The sequence below is a fragment of the Numida meleagris genome, chromosome 4, assembly GCF_002078875.1.
Source record: "Numida meleagris isolate 19003 breed g44 Domestic line chromosome 4, NumMel1.0, whole genome shotgun sequence".
Classification (NCBI taxonomy): Eukaryota; Metazoa; Chordata; class Aves; order Galliformes; family Numididae; genus Numida; species Numida meleagris.
The window spans coordinates 11,934,921-11,958,001 of NC_034412.1; the positions used below are offsets into that span (position 1 = coordinate 11,934,921).

At 39.1% G+C, this 23,081-nt stretch overlaps 1 protein-coding gene across 4 annotated transcripts in view; it reads left to right on the forward strand.

Moving 5' to 3' along the window:
• LOC110397843 (translation initiation factor IF-2-like) overlaps positions 1–23,081 on the forward strand; it is an 80,354-nt gene that overhangs the window by 12,121 nt on the left and 45,152 nt on the right. The window contains exon 2 of one of the 4 annotated variants that reach the window (XM_021394755.1): positions 7,962–8,907. The exons of the other annotated variants lie outside the window; for them this stretch is intronic. Within the exon in view, the coding sequence (XP_021250430.1) occupies positions 7,962–8,023 (62 nt within the window). The 3' untranslated portion in view covers positions 8,024–8,907. Of the gene's footprint in view, positions 1–7,961; positions 8,908–23,081 lie in introns of those variants that run through there. 4 annotated transcript variants of the gene reach the window in all.

The window sequence follows — 23,081 nt, forward strand, 5'->3', positions numbered from 1 at the left end:
GCAGTCAACATTATCCAAGCTCTCCATAGTGACTGTCATACAAAGAGAAATGCACCAGTGGGACTTTTAGGAGTTCAGCTGTCAGTCAGTAATTGATAACTCAGTAATCTTGAACTGTCTCATCTTTCATTTTCTTCATAGATTTTTTTTTTTTGTCATTCTGTCGTATCTGCACTCCTTATTACCTAAAGTATGAAAAATAGTATGCCAGTTCCACTTGCTTTTTCAGAGTGAAGTTGGACTTCAGTTATAACCTTTGGAGTTGGATTTACTGACTGATCTGGAATCAGGAAAATGCTTTGTTCTATGTAAGCCATTTCAAAGGCACATCAGATTGATAATCCTGAAGAGAACATAAGCATTTTAAATAAAATTTCTTATTCCTCTCTCTCTGAAGCACACTTATTGCACCACAAAACTGATCTGTGTGTGTACATGCACTGTATCTGTATGGTACATGAGAAATGTAATTTTTTCCATCTTTTGAATTTGTTCCATATGTATTCTGCTGCACTTTCATGCCAGTAAAACCTCTTCTGCTCTGGATTTACCCATGGAGCAAGGCTTTTGGGGAGCAGACAGATGTTACCAAAGTAATTCATTAAGTCCACATATTTTTCACTAAGTACTCTTGAGATGCCCTCAGAAAAGAGAATGAATAGCAAGCAGACTCTTTCTGTGTTTATTTCTCATTGCACATTAAACACATCCATATGGCTCCTGTGTTCTGGGTTTCAGTGTGTGTTGGAAGTCCAAATTTTGGACTTCTTGCTCTTAGTGACCATGACACCTGCTTGGTATTTTTTGGCAAATAGTCAGTCGCATGTATAGCTCCTGACAGTAATTATTATGTGTAATTTGTATGAGTTTTAAATTGTGATGCTATGGTCTGAAAAAATCATATGTTTTCATATTCTAGAGATAAGTCTGTCTTTAATTGGTTTTTCATCTGGAATATTCCTGTTATAATATGGTTTTTAAAATACTTTCCTCATGATGCAATATGTACTTAATGATGGTTTCTCTAGGCACAGCTCTAATTTTTGTTCTTTCAGCATGCAAATGCGATATGATCATAATCGTCAGTCCTGCTGGGCTGGGTTGGCTTTCCTAGTGACTAGCATTTGGGAATGGTGTTCTACAAGCCTGGCTCGAGTGGTTATCTGGTGTCAGAAAAGCTTAGAGTATCTCCCTGTGTGGAATTTTCCAGGAGTGGATGCAAACCTCTAAATCAGGTATTGAAGCAGTAGAAACTGTTGTTTTGTGGCTTGTGCTTCTAATTCAGTTGCTTCTTAATTCATTTTGCTTCTTTCATCTAAAAATTGATGGTTTTTTCCACTTCAAATGTGGCCATGCATTTAAACTGAGAAATCATTTCTCACTATGAACGCTGAAAACCTGTGCTATTCTGCCTTACTAAAGTCATTTAAAGCTTGTCACATTAAAGGTATTTATTTTATTATTTATTGTCAAGATACTCACACTGACTGTATTTAAAGTCTTAATCAATTGGTTTTTATTCATTCTCGTAGGTGGACTCACAAAATAATTGTTTTGGCATATTTCTTTAAAACCGCAATTATACAGAAAAATGTCAATTGCAGAGCATTTGCATTAGAACTCTTACATTCAATAACTGTGTTTTCAGTTCTGAATAACTTAGTTATGTGTAATTTCGCACAACTGTACACGTGTCTAAAGCCTGCTTTCCCTGAACGATCAAATGATCTTGGTGCATGCATTATGCATGGCAGTGGGATCAGGAGAGGGCTCTGCTGAGGGCTCAGCTCTGTGTGCAATACTGAAGTTTTGGCTTGTAAATTTTTACAAACCTAGAGGCAAGATGTGATTTCATTCCTAATTTCTGGTTGATTTAATGGAAAACAGCAGGAAATATCACAAGCCTGTACTAAGGATTGTACAGTTGAGTTGTAGTTGACTTGTGAGTGGAATACAAAGGCAGAGCTCTGCTCTCTTCCTGTCCCACATCAGCAAGGACAAATCTCTCACACAAACCTCTCGCTAAGCTCAGCTGAGTTTGTTTTGTATGAACTGTGCGTTTTACATGATGTTCTCATCTCAATTCAGTTCTCAGCATCTCCCTACCTCCTAAGAAAAACTCCACAACTTTTTGTCTTTGGGATATCAGCTATGTAGTCCTTAAATTTTAGGGGAAAAATGGACTACGGTTTTAATGGTACTTTGGGCATAGCTAAATTATGTCTTATTACCACAGGCTAATATTCTATTTTTTGATGAAGTCATAGAGCTTGTTTTCCTTTCAGAAAATCCTTGCTAAGAAGCACATTCTAGAGAAAGAAATAAAAAATTGTGTGGGTTTATAACATACCATAAGTACATGTAAATTACACCATTTATCAAAAGCTCATTTATGCTAGTAAGATTATAAAGCTAGTTGTACCGAGGGCTGAACTCAAGAATGTGTCACTTTTTATAAGGTGATAATTTCTTTGAGTTTCTTTTCTGAGTTGAAATCTTAGAGCCCATTCAATGTATCCCGTCATCATAATCTAAAACAAATAGGGAAAATATTTACTGCCTCACAAAACTACTTATTAATTAAAAGTTCTGTTGTTGTAGCAGCCAAGAGATGCTACTGTTACTGCAAATTAAAACTCAGAAAGTATATTTTTTTCATTGTTCTGAATGTTGATCTGTAAGTACAGTTCAGTTAGATGTGGAGATTTTTCAGGATGATAAAATGTTTGTGCACAAATTCTTTAAACAAAGAGGAAGCTACTGAAATTCTGTTGTTGTTTCCAGAGGAAAAGAGAACTGTTGAGAGAAATGGGGGGAGTGTAAGCAGAACCCAATTTGGAGAGAAACAGATGTGGGGGTGTCTATAGACAGCAAGATTAAAGGTATGAAGGTCCGGGAGAAGAGCTGTGTTTATATGTGGGCATGCACGTTACCAGTTTCCTCTGTAGTTCTCCATATTCTCCATGCTTTTTGCTCTGTAAAATTGCAGCAAGGTACAGATGGGAGCAGTTTGATATGCAGCAATCTATATAGCTATATAGAGAATTGCAGGATAACTCAGACTGGAAGGACTTCTGGAGGTCTCATAGTTGCACAAAATCTCGAAGTATCCAAACGGCTGCTGTTTTATAAATTTATAATGTCATTTAAATGTTGCTGTGCCATGAAATTCTACAAAATGGGTCTGTGGAAAAACTTTGACAGATGATCCACTTGTCTGAAGGTAATGTTTGCTATACTTAAGCAACTCTCAGAAGCAGTTTCTCCAACATATTCTTAAAAACTTTTGTTGCTAGACATTTCCATAACTGCTGCAGGTATTCTCTTCCTGTGCTTTAGAGCACTGGTAGGCAATGTACTTCAGTATTACAGCAGTTTAATATCCTTTTGTACCACAATTCAAAACCATAGAGTACTCATGGAATTGAAACAGTAGGGGAAAAATAGGCATAGCTTCATTTATTTATCAAGTTCAAAGTATTATCTTTCTTCTGTGTTCCCAAACAGGTAAATTCTGCTACATTTATACTGTGCTTTGAGCTGTCTATTGTCATAGTAGAGTATTTAGCTTTTAGAATGTTTCAGCTGCAAACTTTTCAACTGAGCCTGGAAAAAATAAAATGATTGAAAAAAAAAAACATAATAAAAAGACCAATCAGCAAACAATTCTATGTTTACAAACATACATTAGTCCAAGGGCTTCTGGAAGAGGAATTGAATGGGCAAGGTATTAGCCTGGATTGTGGTACCTGTGCTTGTGAAGGCCAGGTAACAGTTAGCTGATGTAGCTCATGCACCCGTGAAAACACATAATCCATGCTTTCATGCAATTTGTAAGTATTTGTTGAGAAGGACTGATGGCAAAGGTTGCTTAACAATGGTAAAACTGAAAGAATTTCTACATGGGGTCTTGGATTTGGGGAAAAAATTGCAGATTTCAGCCTTTTTACCCCTGCGTAAATGAACCCCTGCAGATTGTCTACATCTTCAGGGTAGTTTGAGTGAGCACCAGCATTTAGCTTAAGGAAGGTTGCTCTATTATTCTGAAAAATGCCAACTGATTTCTACAGAGCAGAAGCCTAATGATGTCAGAAATGCTGCAAAAACCTCCAAGTGAAAGTCTCATCTTTTGTTCTTGTTCATGTATCATGACTTGCTGCTTTCTACACCGTGGGCGAAAATACACACAATGAGATCATCTATCCAGCCCAACCTTCTCTGCTGCTAATATCAGATGGAATTATATGCATCAAAGATAAATGAAAAATCAAGTCAAACTGCCCACTGAATAACTCAATTACATTTTCTGTTTATTAGATCTGATGACATGATAAAATACCGCCATTCCTGGGCCATCTAAGAGCTATCACGAGCAATTTATTTGATAGGCGTTTTTTTAGGCTCAGTTTTTATTTCCAGTCTTCACAAGAAGGAATATTTATCTTTTGAAATTTAACCATTTTATTTGGATTTCTGTGTTTGTCAGTTTATCTCTAAGTCTGCCTAGAAGAGCTGGAAACACCTTTGAAGGACTTTTGAGTAGGTGGTGATCTTCAGTGCTCTGAATCACTGTCTGTGAGGGCTTAGTGAAGCCTCTTTTTCCTTGTTTTGTTAGGCAAGTTGCCTCCCTTACGTAACAGTTGAAAACTAGGCAGCTTGACTTTCCCCTTTGGTATTTGGGGCCTCTCTGGATGTAAACTGACGAACTTCAACTCACTTTCCTCCTTTTTTCCTTATTGTCCTTGGGACTAGAGTACGTTTGCAAGGAGCAAAGTCAGGACAGATCGGCGTTTGAAAAGAATAAAAATAAAAAGTTATACAAACTAGCACTCCATTCAAGTCCTCTGGGACATGTCTACTTCAGGCCATCTTTCAATCTGCAGAAATTCAGCAATAGACCCACTGCCTGTTCGTTATGGCTTACAACCCCTTCAGGTAGCAGTATAGAAATATTTGTATAAAGAGATTTTTGTTGTTTTCTCAGTTGTCCTTTTTTTTTTTTTTTTACATAATAAGAAATTATAGCCCAAGGTCCTGCCAACCACAGAATTCAAAAGCAAACATCTAGAACAAGGTAAACATATATGATCTGCATCCTCTCATCCTTTCCTCAGCTTTGAGTATTTTTAATACAGAGACATCCTTAGACGATGTGTTGTCCATGCAGTCAGGAACTGCCAATGGTTATCTCTTCCATAATTTCATCCAATTTCTATTTAATCTGTATAAACTTTAATAATATATAGAAACATCATAATATGCAAGGAGATCCACAGTTATACTACTTTTGTATGGGAAAAAAAAACAACTTTCTGTTTGTTTAGAATCTGGCTCTTGCTAGCTTCATTTTGAAGCCACATAGTTCTTGCACTGAAAGAGATGGTGAATAGGTCATCTCACTCTATCTTTGTTATTCATAATTTTGGAAACATATCTCATATGTCTGTTATTTGCTTTTCCTGATTTCAAAGTCTTAGTCACTTATGAATGGCATTCCCAGTCTTTTAAGCAATCTTATTTTCCCTCTGAATTTTGTGTAGCCCTGCATTTTGAGAGAAAGGAACCAGAACAGCATACAATAGCTTTTTCCTTATTCTCTTCCTCTTTCTCTGCTGTCCAGCAGGCTTCAGACTTTATTTACGTGACGTTTTTTCATAGATTTAATATTTGTGCAAACATAGTACAGCCTGAAGCATATACACAAGCACGTTATTCTTTCAAATCTCAGGTTCCTGGTCTAGAGCCTGGAAACACTGAAGATTGGCAAAGGAAAAGTGTGTGTGAGTGTGTGCATGTGTGTTTTTTTGTTTGTTTGTTTGTTTTAGATAGTTATTACAAGTATTTTATCTTAGGAAAATGCCAAGCATGGTTGAAATAAAAAATGGAAAATTTCAGCCATGTACTGAGTCTGTCAAATGTATGTGTAGCTGAATGAAGATTGTGGATTGAAATGCACTAGAGGCACTTTATTTGTTGCTCTGAAAAGGAGCTGTATGCAGAGATGAGCTGCCAAATACAGGCCTCCTGCTTTTTTTGTCTAATTGCTTGACTGCTATCTTTCTTGTTCAGTGGGTTAGGAAGCCACTGAGAGTTCCTGTGCTCTCCCTCTTCCATCATGCTCCTGCAATTCGGTATGAATTTGCTACAACACATGTACTTTTAATAGGAATAATAATGTCCCTATGAGCTCATGAAAATCAGTGCTGAACTTGGACACTCTTCATCCTTTTGCTGTGTTTGAAATGTTCTGCAGTGAAATGACATACCAGCTTATTTTCCTGTAGTAAAAGCCCTCTGGACTGAATTTACAGTGCTCCCGTGCAAACTTTTGCAGAAGAGTAAATTGTGTTATAGGATTTCCGAAGCCAGATTGAAGAGCTGACAAAAAGATGGGTCAGTTCATCTATTTAGCTTTTTAAATGCAGTAACGTTTCATTCAGGAGAGATGACCTAGAGTGGTCAGCTGCCTCGAGAGGCCATAGGACTGCTAGGACCAAGGCTGTGGAGACTGCTCTTGCAGCAGCAGCACTGCTTTGGGCAGGTAAATGACTGCTCACATCTCTCTGTGATGGCGCGAGATGAGCAGTGCAGTTACTCACTCATCTTATTTGATCCTGTGATTAGACTGAACAGGCATCTCCCAAAGGATTTTATCTGGAGATCTTCCATCAAAGGATCTGTGTAAAAAATGACTACTCCTTGACAGATGCGTAGCTGCTGACCTAATTGTAACATAACTGCAGCACAAAGCATGCAGCAGCTATTGTGTTCACCTGACTAGATTTTTCATAAAATGGCTACAAAATTTTTAATTGTCCTGTCAAGAAGACCTTCATGATGTAGCAGAGGCCCTCACTGGACACATTTTGGTGCTAAGTAATTGAGTCAAAGTCAACCTCATGGAAGTCAGTACAACTACTGCTTGGACTGCACGTATCTGTGCAGAGCTGGGACAATGAGTGCTGTCAGTCATTTATATGATTTTATTGGCCCTCTATTTTTGATGCTCCGAGTGTTCCTTCAAAAGGCATGAAGATGATGAAGATGAAGCTAAGCCCCAGTGTTGGGATCCTGTGAGACTCAAAACAAAGTTACAATGAGTGAAGAGTACTGAAGAATTCCTCTGCAGTGTTCTCCAGTCTCAGTAGAAATGAGTTGAGCTATACTAAAACTAATTTTACACGATGTGCTCATAGTTACTCATGTTGGTACTGGCCACTTTAAATCTAATCCTGTGTTCAGGAGGAAAAATCATTTTATATTATAGGCTAAATCTACTTACAGCTTGGAAGTTAACAACCTGCTGCTTCAGCATCGTGAATGTCAGTCATGTTTGTCAAAAGTAGTATCTAGGGTTCACGTGCATTTCCAATGGGTCAGTGACGCCAAGGTCTGAAAAGGATTTCAGTGTGGAAGTACTGTTTTGTCCATCATTTCTCATCTACGGATATGTCCTCCTTTTGTTCCAAACAATAGAAAGCCATTCCATGCCCACCAACATCACTGCTACCACACAGGAGATGTTTACAACTGAAGAAAGCACTAGATAGAGATACCTAGTTCTCCTTTTGAACTAGAATGTCTTGTATGTGTTTGATAGAATGGCTGTATTGAAAAATTGTTTTGAGTATGGACTTGGACCTGATCCTTTACTGAGAACACTGCAGAAGTGGAATCCTACTTTTGTGGAATTTTTCATGTGTTCACACTGTCATATGAAGGTGCGATTATTTATGTGGTTGTCTCAGCCTTTAAGTTAGACAGTACGTAGGTAAATATAGGTCAAGGAAAGAAATCTGGGAAAACGTTCCACTTCATAACACAAAAGCTATGTAGGATGATATTAAGGCAATAAATTTCAGCAAAGATGATAAAAACAAAGAAAAATAGTTTTCAGCTTTCAGACTTCCACCTGCAGCTTCCCTGTTTCATTCTGTGCTTCCTTGTGTTTCTGCCTGCAGGTCTGTGCCTGCTGCCTCCGCTGCCTAGGATGGAGCTGCCCAGTAGCAATGCACGGTCATGAACTGAAGGGGAACTGCTAAGTATTTTTCTCAGTGAGGGTGAAAAATAAGTTACTGATGACAAAGAACACCTATACAAAGCAAGCTACTGAATACCTGCATAGCGACTTTTGTTAAAAAGAAGAGTAGATTTATTATTAATTAATATTAACAATTAATTTTAGTCTTTACAAATGACTGAAACACTTCTAATTTAGTGTGGGTTTTATTGTTGTTGTCTGTTTGTTTTCAGTTGCCAGTGTGGGATGCATACCAGAAAGGTTGAGTTTGAAAGATAATTTGGGAAATCTTCAGTATTCTGAAATACAATAAAGTTATAAAATTGCCTGATACTTCCATTATAATAGTTGTACATTATAATGCTAGATATTACAGTGTTACCTGTAGGCAGCAGTGCTTGATCTGATCATTACTTTCATTAGCTTCCCTCTGTATGATTTAGTTTATGGGCTTTCCCAAAGACTTTTTCAGCTGCACAAATATCTCTGGTTTCATATATTTTGAGGTTGTGAAATGTTGTGGTGAAATTGCCTTATTAATGGGAATCTTTATGACTTTGCAGTTTGCTGGATAGGTCTGAGCATTGCTTAACAACAGTGTGTGATAGAGTACTACAAATAAGACCTCAAATTAAATATATTCTTATTAGAAACTGTTTGCTTACTGCTACTTACTTATTTGCTTACAATCAACAATTTTGGCATCAGAAAGTGATTACAGTCATATTCCATCTTTTTGAGGGGCTTAAGGACAGATTTCTTTGTAAATACAACTGCCTATCAAACTATTCACTGAAGGAAAGCAAGATTTGTTTGCCAACGTTCTCATGACCAGAAAGATAAAAATAACCAATATGCGACTGCATGTAGAGCCTTGTTTTGTTTGCTTTATAGTGGCAAGCTGTTGTTTTTGGCGAGTTAAACTACTCTATGAACCTTCCTTTGGGTAACTGTTGGAGTCTGCTGTGTTTGCAGTGTGAAAAGCAGTGCAAAATAATAAAACTCTTGAAGAGATCTTTGACTTTTGAGATACGGTCATCCACACTTGGAAGTGAACTGAATTTATTCAGATCAGTTCTACTGGAAAGAATCTGCAATCAAATTGCCAAGGATAAATTTCAGTATTAGTTACTCCAAGGATTTAACAAACAAACAAATAAAAAAAATATCACCAAATCCACGAGACTGTTTCAGTAAACAGAACTTTGGAAGGTCTGCAAGAGGAGATGAACGTGGGAGGGGGACTGTATTTTTCCTCCTATATTTACCTCTGAGTTTTTTAGTCTGTGAAATTTGCTTTTTCTTTGTCATGAAAATAATCACGTTTTTTGCTTCTGATGAAAGCTAAGGTTCTCAATTAATGCCTCATGTCAGAAGCTGAGCCTTTCGTAAACAAACCAAATAGCACAAAACTTGAAGCAGAATAGAGAACAAGCGACACTGTCTTAACATTGCACAGGAGTGCTTATTAAACAGCTCCATCAATATCACGGTTCCGCCTAGCTCTATACTCCTGAATTTTAATGTTTAAGACTTGATTTTTAGCAGTTCATCTGTACATGTTGTTTATCTTTTACTGAAATAGAACAATCTTGCTTGTATTAAATCACCAAATTATGAATTCACGATTACAAGATAAGATGTGAAGGACACAAAGAACCCTTTAGCAAATAGAAGTCTCTTTTTTATATGTTCTCTCCAATCAAGGCTTGCTTATATAAGCACAGAATTCAAAGCTTTATCTTTAAAGAACTCCTCAGATGACCCTCATAGTCCATGTTCATTTTGCTATTTAGGTTGATTTTACAGAGATCCAAATCCTGTCAGGCAGAGTTCCAATCTCCTACAGCTTTATGGAACATTTCCAGAGAAAATGTTGAAATAGATTTCATCTCAGTTACATGAACCCCAATAACCATTGTCTGGTCTCAGTGCCTGATCAGAAATTAACTTGGTATTTTAGATATTTAGATTTTTTTTTTTGTGACCTTGTTCTGAATTCTTGACTTTTGAGTGAGTGAATTTTATGAATTAGAACCAAAATGTGCTGGAGCCAAGAATAAGATCATTAGACATTAACATGCTAAGCTGCATATCTCTTCAAAATAAATAGTATAGTGAGTATTAATAAGACTGCTTTAGCTAGGGTAGTTGAAAGCCTGAGAGCTTTGTTGGCTATAGCAAGCTGGACTACCCACCCAGGGAGGGAGGCAGCAAAGGAAGTAGGATGCAAGTTGCAGGTAGGCTTGCTGAGGACATTTGAAGCTGCTTGATTCTGACAGGGCTAGCATGTATAAATATATTATATGATTTTTGTGTGACTGAGGCACCTGAATTTACAAAAAAATTAAAATTACTCTAGCAGTGTTCAGCCCTGAACTGCCATTGCAGTCTGGTACTTTGCAGAATGATTCAAGGGCATGTGGACAATTAATTCACCTGTGCAAAGCTCCCTATGGGGGGAATGTCACCTACTGAACCAAAATCTCTACCATTGTTAACCCCAGTGCTAAACTCCCCTTACTGCTTCTCAAACTAACCCTTGGAATTGAGATGTGTAAGATGCTCAGAGCTAATGTTATTGCAGGAATCAAGGCTTTTTTCAGCAAACCAAGATACTTTTCTTGTTTTCTTCTCTTCCTAGAATTAAGGTGTCTGAAACATGCTTTGGGTGTTCACCTTGCTTGCACAGCATTCTGTTGGCCACCCTACAGTGAAGTGTTTTGCTGGCATGGATGAGTCACAAGGGGAGTTTTAGAAAGAGATTTAATTAAAATGATTTATTTCAGAGCCTCCTGCAGGCTGGAACTCTGTTGTGCTAAAGATGGAGTAATTACTGAGAACTTTCAGATCCAGTGTAAGAAACCCATGGCTCACAGTCATTGTTAGGTCTAACCCATGTTATGTTAGTTATGTTCTAAAATAAGGGAGTGTAAAATATGATGTGCTTTCTAACAGGAGAAATCTAAACTGTCCTGTTTAGCACTTTAGGCAAACTATACATATCTCAGTTTCTGAGTAGTTTCTAGTAGGAATAGCTATTTAAAATACATCTGATCCAATTATTGTCTAAGTGAACAGATTTTAATTACTCATTTTCATGAGAGCAAGATTATAAAACAGAGCTTAAAAGTATCTGCCTGCTTTCCCTCCATGCCCACAAACCCTACTTCCAAAGGTCCTACTCTTATTAGTAAAGATGCAGACATGTAATAGTGCGTGTTTGTGAGTACATATCCTTAGCAGGTGTCAATTTACTAATTTACAAAGTCTTCAGTCTCCTTGCTAGTGATGGGGCTGTGACTTGCCTGTTCCCTGCTTTGTCCCACAGCTTTGATTCATGGATGTAAAATGAAGTCCTATATTCCCAAATTTTGGAGGCCTGATATTCACACTTGCCCAATAAACAAAATCTGGTGGGCAAAAATATGTCTGCTATAGAAGAGTTCCCATTCAGTATCCTTGACCTGTGGCAGCAGAAAATGAATTCCATGGAGACTTTGTTGGGCAAATGACTGCGAAAGATGCAACAGCAGCGACCATTGTGGCCCATGGGCTACAATGCACTGCTGGCCCCTGCCTGTTTTTGGCTTCCTCTATGACTGCCCAGGTCCACTCCAGTCCCTCCTCCCCTCAGCACTGAAGCCTGCCCAGCCCTGGTCTGCTGAGTGGCTGACTCACTCTAGGTCAATGCTTCACAGTGCCAGCAGCCTCCTCTGTGTTGATTTGAACCCTGTATTGCTCAGGAGCCCATCAGCAGAGCCTCTGATTTACCTGGTTGTGCTGTCACCTTGATACAGGGGCAAATGGTGCATGGGGATATGAGAAACAGTACCCTCTTGTGCTTCGGAGCCTTCTGGAAGGCAGATGGAGCATTTGTGCCTCATAAACTTTAATTAGAAAGCATTTATCTTACGTGAGTCCTTGCTTTTTAATATTCTTTCAAAAATCTTTTAAAAACCAACCCGTCAGGGCTGCCTTTCTGGTTCCACTGGAGACTTGGAAGGAAATGTGCTTTCCCTGAGTCACAAGCACAGTTGGCATGTGGGTGAAAGACATTATTTAAGTAAATAAATTATTCCCTCCTTTATTTACAAGAAGAAAAACCATGTTTGTTTCTTTTGTAAACAACCAAAAGCACAAATGTGTAACATAACATTATTAGAAAAGGCTTAAAATCTGTGAGATTTTAATGAAAATTATTATTTAAAAGAACATGGCTAAACATAATGACAGAAAGGGCTTTAAAATGCCTTTCGTTAAGGAAATACTAATTTGTTGCTTTTCTCCTTTGTTGTGTGAAACTCACAAATAGTGGGCAGTTGTGTACTGGCAAGGCAGCAGCCATGACAAATTACTCAGCAGTCAATAACACTGCGGAGTCAATGAGTGGGTAACATCGTTTGTGGAGGAAAAGGACCTGGGGATGTTAGTTGACAGCCAGCTGAACATGAGCCAGCAGAGTACCAAGGTGGCCAAGAAGGCCAATGCCATCCTGACTTGTATCAAAAATCATGCAGCCAGCAGAAGCAGGAGGTGATTGTCCCTCTGTACTGGCACTAGTGAGGCTGCACTTTGAGTACTGTGTTTGGGCCCTCACCACAAGAAGGACACCAAGACCCTGAAGCCTGTCCAGAGAAGGGCAATGGAGCTGTGAAGGATCTGGAGCACAAGTGTTATGGGGAGCAGCTGAGGGAACTGGGATTGTTCAGTCTGGAGAAGAGGAAGCTCAGGGGAGACCTCATAGCTCTACAGTGACCTGAAAGGAGGTTGTGGCAAGGAGGAGGTCAGCCTCTGCTCCCAAGTAACAGCAATAAGAGTAGAGGGAATGGCCTTAAGTTGTTCCAGGAGAGGTTCAGGATGGATACTAGGAAAACTTTTGTCTCAGAAGGAGTGGTGAGGCATTGGCACAGGCTGCCCGGGGAGGTGGTAGAGTCACTGTCCCTGGAGGTGTTCAAGAAATGTGGAGATGTGGCACTGAGGGACGTATGTGGTTTAGTGGGCATGGCAAGGATGGGTGGTTGACAGTTGGACTGGATGATCTTAGGAGTCTTTTCCAACCTTAATGATCCTGTGATTCTATGATTCGATCATGGCACATTGCTAGAAGTCATTTAGCCATGAACTATGGCCCAGAATAAAGAACAGCCACCAAAGACTGCAGCTTGTGCAACAATTCTCTTAGAAAATTTCTAGGGCTTGGAAGGTAGATTCCCAATTTTGCCATGAGCTACAAATCATTCTTTTCTACTGCAGAAGATCCCAGAGATCCAGAAATACCTCCTGAGAGGTGGTAATATGAAGCTTGTGACTTAATTGTATATCTGAGAAGTCTGAGCATGATCCAGAAACACGGGGTGCACTCCTCTACCTTAAAGCGTAAAGGAGATTTTATGCTTATGTGATTTTTATATTTCATACAAGCTTCCTCATCAGTGAATACGTTCGCTGGAAATTTTATGTGTAGAAGCAGAAATTATCAGGTGTGTGTCATAATCTAAAATGGCCGCAGGCCCATCAGCCCCTGGCCTCAGTGCTCACAGCAGTGCTGCTGTGGCATGATGATCTTTTACCTGTAAAATACTGTCCTCTTTTAGGATTCTGCTGTTAAATGCTTTGGAAACTTATCATAGGAGATAATCTTAAAGACAAAATTATTCTTTTTTTTCAAAAAAATTTCATGACTTTACAGCCTTGGAACAGCTCAATAGGCAGCCTTTAAATTTTTAATTAAATAGTGTTGCTGTTGCTGTGGTAGTTCCATTTGTTGAGTTCCATACAATGTGTGATAGAATTATCATAGAATTGCTCAGGTTGGAAAGGACCTTCAAGATCATCAAGTCCAGCACACATTTAAAGCATGGCCTCAAGCTGGCATCTGGACCACTGTTGTCACGTTAATGAAGGAAAAAAGGAAGCTGAAAAAAAAACAACAGGGCTTATTCTGAAATAACAGTGAAGAATTATTTTGCCATTTTTTTCTTAGGTGCTGTATTATTCCCCTGAAATCCTTTTACTAGTGACTGGGGAGGGATGGGAAACATGAACAATGGTGATGGATTTAGATCTGACATCTTCCTCAATTTGGTCTGGAGTTATTTTATGAAAAAACACCTTACCTACTACTTCGGCATTCAGCTATGAAACCCCTCTGTAACCTATTCCTCTTTATGCAGGAAATAACTCTTAATAAAGACATTTATGACTTTTCATTACTGTAAATGATAGACCTGTCTCTGTGTTCATGCATCCCAGCTGAAAAGTTCCTAGTCAGCTATGCTAAGAATATCTGCCCTTTAAACACTGTCTAGATAAAAACACTGCTTCTTTATTTTTGATGCAGCCCACGCTTTTATGAAACAAGCTAATTATATTCCACAATTGTCCAAAAATATTTTTTTCCAGATTTGGTACTTATTTTGGGACAGTGTCTGACAACATTTTTTACCACACTTGTGTATTCAGTTCTGATCACAGTTCTGCTAGATGTGTAGGATGATCTTCAATAAAGAAGCGGAGGACAGATAGTCTGAAGATTACTCATGTTCCTTAGCAAGGTAGTGCTTTATCAGAGCCCATAGCAGTGGATCAAAATATGCCAATATGTCATTAATACAAGGTTTTAGCAGAAACAAACCCAACATTTTTCATCAGAGGTTGGACAGCTATTGATTGGGGAACTGAGGACAGTGATGGGGATGAGTGATTTCTAACATAATGGAAGGAATAAACTCAATACAATGCTCATTAGCTATATGGAATACCTGATAAGATTAATACAGGTCTTGTTGCTTTATCATATGGGAGTCAGATTGTGGAATGCACTGGAGAAATGGGATGAGCTACACCAGGAAGAAATTCAGGTATAAAAAAATTAGCCCAACTTTCATGCTTTGGTGGTCTGCAAAGGTTTTCTTATATTGAGGGTGAAATACTAATAGAAGTAGGTCAGGTCCTGCTTGACCAACCTTATCTCCTTCTATGATCTAGTGACCCGCCTGGTGGATGAGGGAAAGGCTGTTGATGTGTTCTACCTAGACTTCAGCAAAGCCTTTGACACTGTCTCCCACAGTATTCTCCTGGAGAAACTGGCAGCCCGTGGCTTGGACAGGTGCACTCTTTGCTGGGTAAGGAGCTGGCTGGAGGGCCGGGCCCAGAGAGTGGTGGTGAATGGAGTTAAATCCAGCTGGCGACCGGTCACGAGTGGTGTTTGCCAGGGGTCGGTGCTGGGGCCTGTCCTCTTCAATATCTTTATTGATGACCTGGATGAGGGCATTGAGAGCACCCTCAGTAAGTTTGCAGACGACACCAAGCTGGGAGGAAGTGTCGATCTGCCTGGGGGTAGAGAGGCCCTACAGAGAGATCTGGACAGGCTGGATTTCTGGGCTGAAGCCAATGGTATGAGGTTCAACAAGACCAAGTGCCGGGTCCTGCACTTTGGCCGCAACAACCCCAGGCAACGCTACAGGCTTGGGGCAGAGTGGCTGGATGGTTGTGTGGAGGAAAGGGACCTGGGGGTATTGGTCAATGCTCGGCTGAGCATGAGCCAGCAGTGTGCCCAGGTGGCCAAGAGGGCCAACGGCATCCTGGCTTGTATCAGGAACAGCGTTGCCAGTAGGAGTAGGGAAGTCATTCTCCCTCTGTACTCAGCCCTGGTGAGGCTGCACCTCAAGTACTGTGTCCAGTTTTGGGCCCCTCACTGCAAGAAAGACATTGAGGCCCTGGAGCGTGTTCAGAGGAGGGCGACGAAGCTGGTGAGGGGTCTGGAGCACAGGCCTTATGAGGAGCAGCTGAGGGAGCTGGGATTGTTCAGTCTGGAGAAGAGGGGAGACCTTATCGCTTTCTATAACTACCTGAAGGGAGGTTGTAGTGAGCTGGGGGTCAGCCTCTTCTCTCTTGTAACTAGTGACAGGATGAGGGGGAATGGCTTCAAGTTGCGCCAGGGTAGATTTAGGCTGGACATTAGAAAACACTACTTTTCTGAAAGAGTGGTCAGGCGCTGGAATGGGCTGCCCAGGGAGCTGGTTGAGTCACTGTCCCTGGAGATGTTCAAGAAACGTTTAGATATAGTGTTGAGAGACATGGTTTAGTGGGGTTATTGGTGGTAGGTGGATGGTTGGACTAGATGATCTTGTAGGTCTTTTCCAACCTAGCTAATTCTATGATTCTGTGATTCTATGGATGCAGAACTCTTCGTGGCAGTCAGGCATTCTGTATTTTTCCTTCTTTGATCAGATGTTATCAGTTTGGTCTTGTGTCAGAAAAGCTGCTAAGAACACAAAGATCTCTAACATTAAACAATGACAGTGATTTAAAGAATCTGACCAATAGGCTTAGAGAGAATTAGTTCAAAATGCATCTCTTGTTCAGAGTGACAGTGTGATGAGAGGCGACCAAGAGCAAATGCTTAATGCTTTTTCTCTAGCAGCAAATACAAGTCCTGATATGGAAGCTGGCTTGTGACTCAAGGAGGCAGATGGCCTATGTTTTATGCTGCTTCTCTCGATCTTTCTATTTCTATTCCAATTTTGCACTGTCAAAGTGCAGTGCAGAGGCATGTGACCTGCTAACTGCTCCCAGCTTGCTATGCTATCCCAGTTTTTTAAGAACTGCATCAGAGAGTAAGTGATATGTTTAGCCCATAGCTGCTGTTGAGTCATCATTAAGAACCACTTGCTTCTCCACAATAAAAAGTTCTATTTTTCTTTTCCTAATTTGTTTGACTTAATTTACATGTTGACTTCTGATTCAACTGCACATACAGGTGCATTTTAGTATCTCCCATGCCTAGTGGGTTCAGGAGAATTTATACAGTTCTAGTTGCAGCTTCAGAGAAATGAGATGCTACAAACTGAGTTAAGCGAATATATAATGCACCAGCAAGTTTCCTGGGCTGAATTTACTCTGACTTCTGTAATCCCTATATTTATTTTTTCATGCAGGAAATTTCATCTATTCACACTTCATTTATCAGCATGTTCAATATAAGCCTCACAGGCTATCATACTTGTTTTTTTGTTTTTGAGCATGATTTCTGTTTCTGCTATTAACTGGAAATTAGTCTGCACATAATTTCTTTAAATTTCTTTGTGTCAGAATTGTATGTATCATTTTAAAGGAACAAGCCCACGGGACATCCGGATTTTGTCAATGTGCAGCTAGTAATTTCATGAAGAATGTCTTTAATATCAAATTGCTGCTCTGGCATTTTAATACTATCAAATTTTGTTGTATTAACTCAATTACATTTTCTGAAAAGAGTGATTACATCTTTGGCCTTAGGATAGAAAGCAACAGGTTAGATTTCTGCAGTATTTTATTTGTTATTCTCAGCTCAAGGAAGACTATGAGATGCTCTGTAGGGTCACCTAGAAACATACTTACGCATTTTGAGTGAAAATTTAAAAAATCTCTCTTCTTTTGAGTGCAATTTTTAATACATAAGAATCTTAATAAACTATACCTCTCCTATTTATTCCATGGAGTATCCTACTTTCTGTGATGAATTTCTGCAACAGAGTGATACCCATGTAGCTTCCCCTCACTACCAAAACCTTGCCATGTAAACCTAAATTCTGAATCTTTCTGCAGTGGAGGAAGAGATAATCCAAAGTGATACCTTCTGCTATACCTTACATGACAAAGATTTAAGCTTTTTTTCTTATTTTGGATTAGTCCAAAAAAAAAAAAAAAAAAAGCTTTCAGAAAAAGAAAGTATTAAGGCTAAGTGGTTGCTTAAACCTAATCACAACCTGAAATTTAGCCTGTAGGTTTTAATTTTATCTTTAGAAAGTATCCTGTCTCCTGTGGATGTTCTTGGAATTTGGTAGTAAACTGTTTTTAGGTACATAATTCCTTTGTTTCTCTTAGAATTATTAAGCCTTTGCAACTAATACTAACTCTAGATATGTACCTAACTGATTTTAAGCATCCAGTTTGAAAAAAATGTCATGCAGAAAGGTTGTTATAGAACCAGTCTTAGAGAGAAACTTAACGATTCTGTGTGCCATGTCCTATCACCATTGAGACAATCAAAGAGTACTTCTGCTCTGATCTTTTTGCAAACTTCTATTGATGTAGGTAGAAACTTCTATTGATGGGGAGGTAGAAAAGTTTCTGAAGACACTGGCATGCAGGAATCTAAGCCACGCTTAGTGGGAGAGACCTATTAACAAAGACTGCTCTGATTTAATTGGCATCACAGGAAAAGTCAGGTAGAAATTTGCATGTAATTACATTTGTCTGAAACATTTCAGTGCTTCAAAACAGTCTACAGTGATCTTGAATGTACAGCATAAACTTTATTAACGTGTTAAGCAGTTCTGAGAGTAAGACCACTTTTTTGCACCTGTAAGATTAATAGAGAAGACAATCTTTTATATATAGGTAATGCTATTGTAGAAGATTGCCTCTCTTCTCTCTCCCCTTTTCATGAAATATCTGAGGACCTTGAACTTCTCTAACCATTGCAATGATCAACATGAGGGCACACACATCTGCTTATTACCTATTAAAGGTTTCTCCTCTTGACTGGACTGGACTGCAATAGTCTTTGTTTCTCAACATGGAGCAGATAACATGGAGGGACTTACTGTTATTTTTCCAAAAAGAATTGGCTTAAATCATATGTAACAAAAAAGACTGTTTCTGTTCTTGTTCATACTGTGCTTCCAGCCACATGAACCTGTGTTTTCCTTTGCTGATGTTCCAATCAAGTACCCATTCTAGCCCTTAAGAACAAAGTAGGCCATGTGCAATGTAAAAAAAAAAAAAAAGTATAAACTGAGAACAAATCTTTTTCTGAATTTGCATTTGTTTCTCAGTCTGTTGACTCCCTCACATATATTATATTTGGCATTTTTTTCTTCTCCGTGTTGCAGGTAGGAGTGTTCTAAGAGTTGCTTAAAAATGAGTGCCCCTAACTGTTAACTTCCTGATAGTTAGCACTTTCACACCCTTATTTTCTTTTCAACAAATGGAAAGCAGTTGCCCTTAGAAACACATGGAAATTGGCAGGAGTTACAGATGGCACTATCAAATAATGAAAAGAAAAAATAATGTCCTGCCTACTGAGATTTGATGGCAGAACTAGAATGCTTCTGTCATTTCCCTGACCCTAGGCTGTACTTAACCGTGGCACGTGGACAAGACTTGTCATTTAGATAAGAGCCAAAGTGCATGGAGAAAGCAGAGCCATGGTGAAGTTATTAGTTTGGATGAAATCCAGAAGGAAAACTGCTGTTAAGAGTTCTGATATTCACTTCACACAGTTCTGCACTTGCTGTAAACTATAGTGGCTTGACCCAACAGAGATATTTCTGGATTTATAAACACATCTTTTTATGCAGTTAAAATGCAGTGTGTGTCTGCACTCCTTGTAAATGGCTCACCTATGTTAGTTATAAAACTCTGTATAACTGTGTTATCAATCTTGGTTCATTCCTTTTTTTAAAAAGCACTCAAATGGAGCAGCTACTGCAATCTGTATGTCAGATACACAGTCAGTTCCCCAGATTCTGGTCTTCTGAAGCTCTATATCATGTTCTGTAAAGCAGCCATATGACATTTAAAACAGCATGTTGCTGTTTCAGGTGTAATAGGTTTTCTATCATGTTTATTCTTTGTTCTCTATGTGCTTTTGCAGTTGTCGCAAGGTGACTTGCACAGTGCCCTACATTTTCAATGTATATATTAAATATAGGAATAAAGTAAAAATTTGCTTCTCATTTACATTGGAATACATCCATGATATGTCAGTGAAGACAACTGATGAAAGAATTTGTGAAGAATCTGACTAACAGTTGTGGGCAAGGAAATAGAAATAGGATAGTGCAGGAGGTAGGCTGATAACACAGAGCTGAGGATTCACCCCTTGGCATTTGGATCCTGAGCAAATCCAAGCCACCTTAGGAGAACTCACTTGATCTCTCTACCTTGTTTTACTTCCCCTCTATGCTCTCTGTATCTCTGGACTACTAGTTCTTACATCACTGGCGTACCTGCAGTATTGCTGCTGCTCAGCTGGGAAGCAGGGCAGAAGGAGCCATATGTTCTGTGCAGCCCTGCCACTGGGAAGCTTTCTTCGTACCAGGGCAGGGCCTTTCTGCCTGACATGGTGGGAAAGGTTATGGCTGTGCCTCGGCAAACTGGTTTGTTGAGTACGATTTCTAGGAAAAGACATTCCATATTTAATCATGTGTTTGTGACCCTGGCAGTTATCTGTTACAAAGTGCCTTCGTGATTCAGACCCAAGACTTTGCAAGATGCTTGGGATGTTTTGATTCGGAAGGCAAGTTTCCAAGAAATCTGCATCTTTGGAGAGATACCTCAGAACATTAAGTGAGTTGCAAATCCTTCTGAGTAACTGGAAAATACGGTTGGAAAAAATATTTTATCAATATTGGAATAGACAGAATTACCTTGATGAATGCAGTTTCTTCCTTGCCTGTTTGAAATTGAAGGCGACTAAAAGAGTTACCGGAGGCTCTCCTGGGTGCTGATGTTTTATGCTATCCTGGCATGTGGTGAATATATTCTGGTGGTGGTGAATCCCATGGGGGCCTGAGGTGGGGCAGAGCCAATGTATCCTACATGTCTCTATCCCGTCATACTGAGGGCAGAGCCATCATTGGCTTGCAGCAACTTTTTAAGATGTTTACAAACAAGTCTCTTGTATAGGGTGAGAAGCATACTGGTGATAAGCACACTGCTGCTCACCTCCTGTGTAAGGAAGCAAAACAAAACTTCTGCTTGTTTCCATTCAAGAGTATAAACCACAGTAGTAACTGGAATACTTAAGGCATTTTTTTTTCTCCAGATAACTTGCATAATGTGCTAAAATCTTCTTTACACTTTAATTTGTTCTTAAGTTTATAAAATAGTGACTTTCTAGAGCTAAGAACTAGTATATGCGAGTAGGTTTTGTCATAACAAAGATGAGGCCTTGGAGATATTGTGTAGGTGGAATTAAGTCACTACAGTTCAATATTGAAAGCAATAAAGGGAATAAGTATGTATTGGGAAATATTGGGAAATAGCTTGAGAGCACATCATTAGTAGGAAAAAATGTAAGATGATGATGACATAAATCCCAAAACTCTGAGAAAACAGAACTATGAATAAATCAAGCTACTCATTTTCTAGGTAGGACTATTTTTTTAAATCATTTTTTTATACTGCACTCTGAAGGGTAATGAACGTAGTAAGAAGCTGATGTGGGACCAAATCCTTCCTTAGAGTGCTCTCACTACAGTAGCAGTTGGAAGCAGCACGTATATCAAAAGGAAGAATTTGAGCCAGAATTTTCAAAGCTGTCCTTAGATTCAGTAAAACGTATCAGTGCAACTAAAGCAAGTGACTGGATTTTTGGAAACTGTGCACTTGCATTTCTCCCATATGAAGTTCAATATATCCATTAAAAAGTTAGGAAGGAAAGCAGAAGCTTGCTATTATGCTTCAGGAGAACTGCTACTGTGTATCTTAGGGAAGGGAGATCAGGGAAAAATTTGTCCTGAGACACAAAGATATGATGTGACAAGAATTAAATACACATTGTTCAGTTCGTTTCCAGTTCCCTATTCACATTCAGTGAGCCCGTCTGTGGGGTGAGCCAGCAGAGGCCTGAGTGAGGGGAGGCCGTGGGGCTGCCTGTCATGGCTGCCTCTGCCCTGGTGCATGTCCAGGCAAAATGAATGAGTCCTTTGGACTGTAGAGAGCTTTGAGAGTGTTCATCTAGAAAGATTTTGTGCTGGCTTTTGTGAAAGAGAAATTAGATGAATATTGGTGTGCATTCAGGTAGAGAGGAAATACCAATTAGGAATCAACATTTATTTTCGAAGTGATAAGTAGCAGCCAGTAGAAAAAACACTGGTAAGGACTTGACAAGGCAAACATTGGGCTGGAAAGGCTGCCTAGCGTGTGAATGCTCTGTTCCAGCTGTATGCCTGGGAGCAGTAGTGATATTAATGCAGGTCTCAGCTACTCTTCAAAGTTGGTGGGTTACTTTACTGAAGAGTGGCATCAGCTTAGTCTTTCTGTAACGCAAATTGTGTGTCCCACCTCACTGCAACTTTGCCACTTATCCTCAGTATGTTGGGGTATGCAACAAGCTAATTTTATTGTAAAAATGAACCATATGATCTAAAAGGTTATAGTGCTGCCTACTAATAAGCCGCTGCCTGTAAGGCTCCAACGCAAGCAAGAAACGTTCCTCCCCCAACAAGGAAAACATCAACATCTTTCTCAAAGATACAATAGTACTTCCAGGAAATAAAATAAAGCTTCAGGAGCAATTTTACTGTGTCAGGACAAAACTCTGTTCAGTCATCTTTTGTCTTAAACTATGGAAGTAGTGAATAGATGTAAAAGAAGGACATGTGTAGAGTGAGCCAATCCCTCAGCATTTGGAAATGCAGTCGAAGCCCTATCAAAGTTGAAGACTGCATGAATTCTGTTAATGCTGACAAGTAGGCCTATTATCCATAATTTTTCTAATTCCTTTTCAGCTCATTTATGTTTCTTTCCTTATCTCTATCCTCCTCCATCTTTATTTTCTACTTAATCTTTTTGTTTTTTCCTCCAAAGAATCATTTTGTCATTCCGTCAGTCTTTGTCCTCTTCTGCTGTGTGTGTCAGGAGGTGAGGTTAGAAAAATTACATGCAAGATTCAAAGTATGGGCACTCAAAGGCTTTATATAAGCATAATGATGTTTTGTGTTTTGTTATCTATTCTTTTCCTAAACATTTCTAGCATCTTATTTACATTTTGACCTTTGAGCATTGAAGTGATATTTTTATCAAAATAGCCATTATTTCTGAGCAATATCAGAGATGCTAGATTACTTTTTGAGGGGGAACAGATAATTTAGAGCACATCATTTTGTACTTATGATTCCCCCATATGCATTTATCTTCATTTATTTATGATAAATTTGATCTGCCCTTTAATTACTCACTCATTCAGCATTGTCAAGTCTTTATGGAGTATTTCTGAGGTTGTCTTGTGTTTTTACTACCTTGAATAATTCAGCATTAACAAGAGAATTGTTTACTCTTCTCAATT